The 9,670-nt window shown below is 41.2% G+C and overlaps 1 protein-coding gene across 1 annotated transcript in view; it reads right to left on the bottom strand.

The window, feature by feature from the left end:
• Window positions 1-9,359, bottom strand: part of UBAC2 (UBA domain containing 2) — an 84,340-nt gene extending 74,981 nt beyond the window's left edge. Inside the window, exons 1-2 of the mRNA XM_081947302.1 lie at window positions 8,237-9,359; window positions 1,738-1,865 (exon numbers count right to left, since the gene is read on the bottom strand). Of these exons, the coding sequence (XP_081803428.1) occupies window positions 1,738-1,865; window positions 8,237-8,267 (159 nt within the window). The 5' untranslated portion in view covers window positions 8,268-9,359. The remainder of the gene's footprint in view (window positions 1-1,737; window positions 1,866-8,236) is intronic.
• Window positions 9,360-9,670: the final 311 nt, after the last annotated feature.

Raw genomic sequence — 9,670 nt, forward strand, 5'->3', positions numbered from 1 at the left:
TGAACAAAAAAAAAAAAGTGGGGGGAGGTGCAGCAGGCAGGATGATATTACAATGATTGGGGCAGGGGGCAGGTTTTTCTACAAATTTCCTTCTGTATTTCTGAAGACAATGAGGTAAATATATGTTTAAACGCCAATGTTTAGTTTTCTCTCATGAAATGGCAGGAAGTAGCAGCAGTATTACTGGTGGTTTGTTACTGAAATTCAGCTCCCCCATTTCTGTTCAGGGACAGTAGGCAGATTCCACCTCCTGCCAACTCCAAAACATGTTTGTGTCATAATGAAAGATGACAAAATGTAGCTTCCAAATGTCAACTACTCTTTTCCCTAAGCTATTTTACCAAAAGAAAGGGCTTATATGAAAGATTTTCCTTATAACATTTACTTTATAAATCAGATGTTAACTGAAGTCACATTTTCCAGTTGCAGTTCTGCTCCATTTGCCTATAGAAGTTCTTCCTACACTCTAAAAGCCACCAGCCCATAGCAGAGTAAAGGTGTAAAACACACAAGGTCACAACACGCTGCTAATAGTTGTCAAAAAGAATCCTTCTAACAAGGACAGTGCTATTGTTGGAACAAGTATTACCGTTCATCTCCATTTAAAGACACAAGTAAATGAAGAATGTTAGCATGCTTCAGCTACCCAGGCTTTAAAGTATGCTTAAAGGTAGCTATAAATATTTTGCCGGTGTTAACGTTTTTTCCTTGCGGCCCTAATATCAGATATTCTTTTCAGACTAAGCTCCATACTATATGCAGCTGAGCACTCCTATAATTTTTTGTTTCAATTATAAACACAGCAGGGAGAAGGAACAGATCTCTGTCTGATATGAAATAAGGAGGATTTTCCCCCATTTGCTGTATGCATCATTTTTCATTCATCCAGCGTCCAAAGCATTCTAAATTAAGTCCAGCTGGGAAGAGAGAAAGAAAGTAAAAAAGAACCACTATTGAGAGACAAGAGGAAACTGGCACTAGAAGGACTCCAATTCCTCACCACTTGTTCGTTCCAACCACTTTCTAAATGCTTGGGACTTCTCCTTAAAGGCACTCTGTTATTACTGTCATAAGCATTAATATAATTCCATTACCTCTATATCAAATTGAGGGTGGGAGAAAAAAAATAAGAAGAGCCCATAGTCCCAGCCTTTCAGTTTTAATACACAACAAAGAATAAGCTTTTTTTTCCTCCCAAACATTTCTGTGGAAATATACACTTATTTTTAGGCCAGGAATTTTGCTGAAAAGACTGTCTGGAGTAGATCATAACCCCATAAATTAAGATGTACAGGGGCTGGTGTCCTGGGTTTAGAGATGTCACCTCATATTATGTATAAAGCACAACTTCTAGCAGTATTAATACTGTCAGTTCAAGTTCCCCTCACCTGAAATACATTTGGAGCAATGCTTTTCTCCACAGTTACCAGCACAACCTTTGGATGTAACTTATCACTTTTGGAAAAAAAACTATCTGATTTTAATTGTGAAGAGTTTTAACAGAAGACAAGTTAACTAATTATTAACAAAACTAACAAGAAAATAGAGACTTCCTCCTTCCCACACTGCAGCCACAACTAATTTTTCACATATCTACATTTTACATGAATCGTTGCTAAGCTACTGGTTGTGGTACAGAGTTCAAAATATTCACACCACAGCTCATACTAAAAAAATAAAGAACACCAGCCCCATGTTTACCCCTTGTCACCATATTATAAATCAATTGCTGCTTACCTGAAATTCCTCTTTTACTGCTTGCAGATTGTAGGTAAAGAACTTTTGATAATGTTGAAAGAGTAGAGCCAGCAGTAGTGAGAAGATGCTTGGTATTATTAATAGACCCTTTGACAGAGGTGCTTTATCTTCAAAAGAAAACAAAATATATATCCAATGACGTTATGGTGAGGATTCTTAAAACAGTTTAAAAAGCAATCTTGCTGGGTACTATTTTTTTAAAAAAAATGTTTACAATTAAATATATTAGACTACTAAAAGAACTTTCCATCTCATCTTACCCAAATTTTGGTTTAAATTGTGAAAACAAAACCAACTGGACGCATGCAGGAACCACCTAATTCATTTCAAATGCTCAAACTAATCTAGAAAATTCAGTCCAACTTGGTGCTTGAATCCAGAGAGTGTTGGCAAGAAACAAAATTCTAATCTCCTATAGGAATGCCCTGGAAATATAAAATAATTCTCTTTCTTTTCTTCTATTAGAAGAAATCAGACTGGAACACACAAACACACTTTGTAAAGTGTACTAACAAAATACCTGATGTACTTTTAAAATATGACTTAAAGAAAAATAAATTGCTTACAATATTGTTATTTTCAGATAGATGACTACTCAATGTTCTTAGCGTAAGCATGGGGTGAGGGATGCTCAGCCTAACAGCACAAAGATCACAGAATAGAAACAAAATAAAGTTATTATCAAAGAGTGCTCTACTATATGAATAAATTTCTATTCTTTCTGAAAGATAAGTGAATTTCTAGGTGAAATCAACCTGGGCTCTGGAAACAAACAAGATGAATTAAGGGGGGTGGAGACATTTACAATGGAGTAAATGGCATGTTTTTCCTTTCCTCCCAAATGTCCTCACTACCCATCTGAGATGCTGTAATTTGAATGAGGCAGATCACTTGTAAGGCACAGGTACAGGAATGCACAGGTACAGTACACAGGAATGTACAGGTACAGTATAGGTGGTACCGTGCTCAATAGTAGTAACTGTGAGAGGGATCTTGGAGTTCTAGTGGATAACCATTTAAATATGAGCCAGCAGTGTGCAGCAGCAGCCAAAAAAGCCAACACAGTTCTAGGCTGCATCAACAGAGGGATAGAATCAAGATCACGTGAAGTGTTAATACCACTTTATAATGCCTTGGTAAGGCCACACTTAGAATACTGCATTCAGTTCTGGTCGCCACGATGTAAAAAAGATGTGGAGACTCTAGAAAGAGTGCAGAGAAGAGCAACAAAGATGATTAGGGGACTGGAGACTAAAACATATGAAGAACGGTTGCAGGAACTGGGTTTGTCTAGTTTAATGAAAAGAAGGACTAAGGGAGACATGATAGCATTGTTCCAGTATCTCAGGGGTTGCCACAAAGAAGAGGGAGTCAAACTATTCTCCAAGGCACCTGAGGGTAGAACAAGAAGCAATGGGTGGAAACTGATCAAGGAGAGAAGCAACTTAGAACTGAGGAGAAATTTCCTGACAGTTAGAACAATTAATCAGTGGAACAGCTTGCCTCCAGAAGTTGTGAATGCCCCAACACTGGAAGTCTTTCAGAAGATGTTGGATAGCCATTTGTCTGGAACGGTATAGGGTTTCCTGCCTAGGCAGGGGGTTGGACTAGAAGACCTCCAAGGTCCCTTCCAACTCTACTATTGTATTGTACTGTAAGGCAAGGAAGAGATCTGACAGCAGTATCTCTATTGTTTTTCCAACTATTCCACTAGTCATTAAGGTAGGAATAAATCATTTGTGGAAGTCAGTGAGTGTGTTTAGGATTTTGAGAACATGTTTTGGGAGCGCTTTCTTGCTCCAGGAAAGGCTCACACAATCACAAAATCACTGGGATTGTCCCTTGCTATGTTGTTAAGCAACACTGGAGGTTCCCTATCACACTTCTAAGTTGTTTTGTTTTCATTTTTCTTGATTAGTGGCATTCCTTTGGGCAAAGCGTTGGGTTATAGCCAGCTACCATTTCCATTTGTTAAAAATGCCTGGAAAGCTCCTTTGTGGCTTGGGGCATTTTTATATATAATGAATATCCCGGCTTCCTTTTTTTTAATTAACCGGGAAGAAAAAGTAGCTTGTGGGATTGTCTAATCATAGGCTTAATGTGGAAAGTGAGAATGATAAATATCCATATTAATTTCTACCATGAGTGCAATATTTCCAGGTTAATTTTACTGCTTTATTTATGCATACCTATTAGAATTCTTATCTGGTGTTTTACTTCCTGTTACTTTATTAAAATATTTTTTGTTAATAGTTTGTACACATAAATATAGATGTATTTAATAATTTATTCAAAATTCTACAGTTTAACATTCTGATTGTTATATTCTAACCTCTTGTGCAAACAACATTCCACATTCTACCCACTGAATAACTCAAATTCAGCTCTCATATAAATGAAAGGGGCATGAATTCCATTTTAGAATAACACTATTCCACTGTATAAATTAAACAACTGAATTAAAGAGAGATTGTCCTTTTGTTATACACTCTCAAGATTAAAAAACATTTTAAGGTATGAGTATATGCCATTTTAAAAGATTTAAGAAATATTGCAATACATATATTTTGATTTCCTAGAATAGTATAAAAATGACAGTCTGGCACAAAAATACTATTTAAACAATGCCTCTTAAAACCGTGTCAATGTTAACAGTTTTAAGAAAGGATGTTTTGTTATTAAGAGCTCTAAATACAGATGCTAATGAATAAGCTCTACTTGAAAACAATGTGTAAACCAAGTTACTCTTATTTTGCCCTAGTTTAGCCACAGTGCAGGGGTGTCAAAATCATGACATGTCAACACGTGACATATCGCAACTTTTTCCCCCTTCGTTAAAGTGGGGCTGAGTTGCACATGACGCATCTGGCCCACGGGGCGCAAGTTTGACACCCCTGCCTTAGTGCAACACATGAACTAAGCCAGTGATGGGTTCCGTATCCCGTTCCAACTGGTACGAGCCTCCGCGATGCTCCAGCTGCTCAGCGGAGCGTTGCAAAGGCACTGTACACGCCATGCGCGTAAGCGCCAAAGACTTACAAGACTGGTAAGGAGCTCGGGTGGGTGGGGAGGCCCTCCGGAGCACCATACCAGAACAGTATCCGGTGCTCCAGGCAGGCTCCAGTATGCCCGTAATGGGGTGTACCGCCTGCAACCCACCACTGAACTAAGCTCTTGTACATTTTTCAACAAGCTAGGATCAAAGCAAGCTCTGCTTGTGGATATGAACATAGACATAGTGAATTGGTATCCCCTTATAATATGTTATTTGCATCAAGAAGCACTTTCTATAAAATTAGCAACATGTATTAAGATTTCTTTCAAATCTTCATGAATGCTTTTTTTAATCTGGTCCAATTTAGATCACTGTAAATACACTATAAGCAGTGAGCTCATATACCATTCACTAACCATGCAGAAACCTGAAGACATTCTATTTAGTAAACCACATTCTTATGTGAACATTGTGGTTTATTTCAGCTCAAGATAATTATCAAAAAAGGAAATATCAAACTGACCATTGCTAAGTTCAACTAATTTCCATATTGTAGAAATATTTATTTATTTATTACAATTTGTCAAACATAAACGAAAACAGGAATAATATAAAAATACAATGACAGGGATGATAGGCACGTTAGTACGCACACTCCCTCTACGGACCTCTTAAGTATGAAATCAATTTGTGACTAAAACTGTGAAAATTTGTAGCTGAGACAACTGAACCAGGTAGGGCATTCCAGATTTTGACAACTCTATTGTATCTTTTGGTATTGTATCTTTTTACAGTCAAGTTTAGAACGATTTACATTGAGTTTAAAGCAGTTGTTCGTGCATGTATAATTGCAATTAAAACAGAAAAAGTCATTCACAGGTAAAACATTACTCCATACAATTTTGTGTGCAATACCTAAGTCTGACCGTAAGCATCACAGAATCACAAATATAGTTTGTGTACAGTACTCAGCTTCTAGTTTTTAACTTGCATTGTTAGCCACTTTGCACTTCTGCTTAATTTACCTGGAGAATTAACTGAGCAGTGTATATAACCAGCTCAAAGTTACTAGATTCCTGGGATGTACAATATCATTTAATTGGGGAAAGGTATTAGAACCGTTTCTCACCTGAACTGGCAGGTTTCTATATTTGTTCAACATGTTGGGCTACAAATAGTCCAGGAAAAAGATGTTGTGCAATTGTATCCAGAGAGTTATGGAAATGTAATCATATACTTGATTCATACAGCACACTGAACTATAAAATAGTTAATCTGGTTTTGGCTTAATGTTTTGTGAATCCTGTCACTGTGGTTTCTAAACCATGGTGAATGGTTTAATGTACTTCTGCAAACATAGCAACTTACTAGTGGCTTAAAACCATTCACTATTAGGTCACAATTTAATTAGGTCGTAGTTAAAAATTATTTTAATTTCTGCTGGCCCAATCCTATGCATGATTGTTCGGAATAAGTTCATTCAATAGAATTTATATATGAAAAAACTCCAATAGTCTTTTGTAACCAAAAGCTGGACTTTGGTATCAATGGGATGCTTATTCTGCTGAGTACGTACTCTCCAAGCAGAAGCAAGTTTGTAGTTTGAATGTACTCCCTGATCCCAGCTGTAACTTGACTTTCAAGTAGCAACTCTGTTGAGGAGCATGTTTACACAACTGTGATCAGAATGCCAACTGCAATCTTTCCCGAACCAGTCAGATTTAGCAGCAGTTATCAAGCCCTTGTTACCACCCAACTTGCTTATAGCAATGCACGTGGGGCTTCCTTTGAAGTTGATCCAGAAAATACAACTTATGCAAAATGCAACTTCTAGGTGGCTGACAGATACGGTATACAGGAAATATCATGATACCATACTGAAAGATCTATCCTAGCAGCCAGTTGTCTGCTGATTACAATTCAAAGTATCCATACTGTTCTTATAAGGCCTGACTTTACAGCTTAGGGACTGCTTATCTCTCCTACTAAAAAACTACTAGTAGAAGTGAAGATACCCTTGTTATTTGAAATGCCATCATTGGTATGTAAGAATAGATTTGCATTAGCAAGCTGGCTAGGGAATGCTGGTTGTTGAAGTTCACACCTCTTATAAGAGTCCACCCACTTGACTCTCAAAATTAGAAAGTTGGGGAAACCACATCTCTTCCACCAAGCGTTTGTTACTTAAATGTTAGATTTTAATTCTAGCTGTTCTGTTTACATTTTGCACCTTTTCCTGTTGCAGGCCACCTGGATGGTCACAGAGTGAAAAGATGGAGTACAGGTAATCCTCAATTTACAAGTTTGTTTAGTGACTGTTCAAAGTTACAACAGCACTTTAAAAAGTGAGCCTTTTTCACACTTATGACCATTGCAGCATCTCCATGGGCATGTGATGACAATTCCGATGCTTGGCAACTGATTCATATTTATGACGGTTGTTGCGTCCCAGGGTCCTATGATAGACTTTTGCACCCTTCCGACAAGCAAAGTCAACAGGGAAGCCAGATTCACTTAACAAGCAGGTTACTAACTTAACAACTGTGACAAGAAGAAAAGTTGTAAAATGGGGCAAAGTTGCTCACTTAGCAACTTAAATTTTGGGCTCAGTTGTGGTTGTAAGTCGAGGATTAATTGCAGTATAAATCCAATTACAAAGAAGAGAAAGATAAGGAGCTCTGTTTCTCTTCACTTGCAAGATTGTCATGTATATTGGAGATGGAGCCCAGTGGTGGGTTTCAATTTATGCTCATGTGCGTGCGCGCTTGTGTGCTCTCGCACAACGCTTCTGTGCACCCACCTCTGGGCTCCATCTTTGAGAGCTGTATGCAATGAAATTTCGTTTTAATGTACGCCGATTAGTGTACATTCAAAGTGACAATAAAGTTATTCTAAGTCTAAGATTCACCCTGAAGGAAGACCCCAAGCAAAATCTTCGCTGAAAGCATACAGCAGAGCAGCCCTGACTGGCTGGAAATGAGAGCGCTGCTTTACCTCTACTCAGATTAATTTAACCCGGGGGGAGGGGAGGGGCCTCCAAACTTGGCAACTTTAAAGATTTGTACACTTCAACTCCCAGAAGAGCCGCTCGAGATATTCCCTACGCCAGACACCGCCAACCTTCGCAACGTTAAGACTTATAGACTTCAACTCCCAGAATTCCCCAGCCCGCCCGCACGGCATCCAACCTGCAGCATGGCGGGCTGAGGAATTCTGGGAGTTGAAGTCCGTAAGTCTTAAAGTTGCCAAGGTTGGGGAGCCCTGCCCTAAGCCGATATGACTTTAAAAGCCACGTTCCTCCCCTGGCAGGCAAGAGGCGCCCCGCTGGGGCCGGGAAAGAGCTCCGGGACGGAGGTTCAGCCCTTGAAAGGAGAGGCCGTTCCCAGAGCTAAGGAGTAAGGCGAGGAGCCGCCTCACCGCGCCGACCTTTTGCCCTGTAGCGCGGCCCCTCCTCCCGGGCGGGGGAGGCGCGTGGATACTTACACAGCCCGCTGGAGCCCGTGCTGGTGAACATGGTCCCTGGCGGGGAGGGGAGCAAGCGGTTGCCCTGGCGACGTGCCTGGCCTCGGAAGAGTCGCCGCTCCGCTGACTTTCCCCCCCCCCCTCCGGAGGCCGAATAGCCTTGGAGACTGCCGGGCCGGGAGCTTCTACTAAGGCGGCCGGGATGGGTCAAAGCCGGCAGGGCAGGGAGACCCCGCACAGCGCCCCCTGCCGGAGCCGCTGCTTCGTCCCTTTTCCCGGACGCGCAAGGCCGGGGTTTCTCTCGGTTCTGCGCGGTCTCCGCCTAAATGGGCCTCGGTGTGGTGTGGTGTAGGGCTCGGATTGAAGTCAGCCTAGCTGAGCCCAATAGGAGTCCCGGCCTGCTTGGAAATGCACGGGTGAGCATCCCGTCGAGGCTCGCCGGTGACTGCCGTTTCCTTGGCAATGGCAGCGCTGCGGAAGGGCCGGCTGTTGTTTCCTTTCTGCTTCGTTTCCCTTCCCCGTCTAACCTCCGTGCTTGGGGTTTCCTGGCCATCCCTAGATTCGAGGCGTCGTCCCCTGTGACCCTGCATGTAGTAGTCAAGGTCAATGGGATGCTGCCATCTGCTGAGCAACTGCAGCCTCGGAAGTTAAGGTGCAACCTCGGTGCGTATTTGCAGAGAAAACCTGAACCGTGGAGGAGGTTGCACGGTCGTTTGGAGTGCAGCCGGGGAATTCTGGGAATTGAGCCTCACCTGCCTTAACAGGTTTCACCTGTCTGACGGTCACTCGTGTGAAATGAGATAGGATCTGCTGCTTGAGCAGCGGGGTTGGACTAGAAGACCGCCAGGGTCCCGTTCTGATTCTGTCTTAAAGTTGCCAAGGTTGAGAAACACTGCTGTAAACTACAGGGAGTCCTTGGCTTACGATCATAATTGGGTCCAACATTTCTTTTGTTAAGTGGGACATTGGTTAAGTGAGTTTTGCCCCATTTTACCACCTTTCTGGCCCCAGTTGCTAAGTAAATCACTGAAGTTAGTATCCCAGCTGTCCCAAATTCGGTCTGAGCCTGGTGCCAAAGCCAATGATGGACGCCAGACGTGAGATGCAGGTTTTTAAATTGCTTTTTACTGGAGGACTCCAAGGAAAAGTGTTCCTGGTCAAAAGGCCAAGAACAAAGGATTTAGTAAGCTTTATACATTTTCACCAAAGGAGAAGGCAGGACAAGGTGAGATAACAAGAAATATCATCTAATAAACATTTTAGTAATAATTCTACAATTTGTTCTATTGGTCTCAAGCTGTCCCTATTCCTAAGCCTTGGCTAATGAATGCCCCAGGAGTTATCTAATACACATTTCATTTGCTGCAGGCCATCCCTACCTTTTAGCTGAGGTCTGCAAGTTGTCTTAAGACTCACCTGTTCCAATTAGCCGGCCTGGCCCATCTATAGTTCCAT

The sequence above is a fragment of the Natrix helvetica genome (assembly GCF_964273705.1).
Source record: "Natrix helvetica genome assembly, chromosome: 3".
NCBI lineage: Eukaryota > Metazoa > Chordata > Lepidosauria > Squamata > Natricidae > Natrix > Natrix helvetica.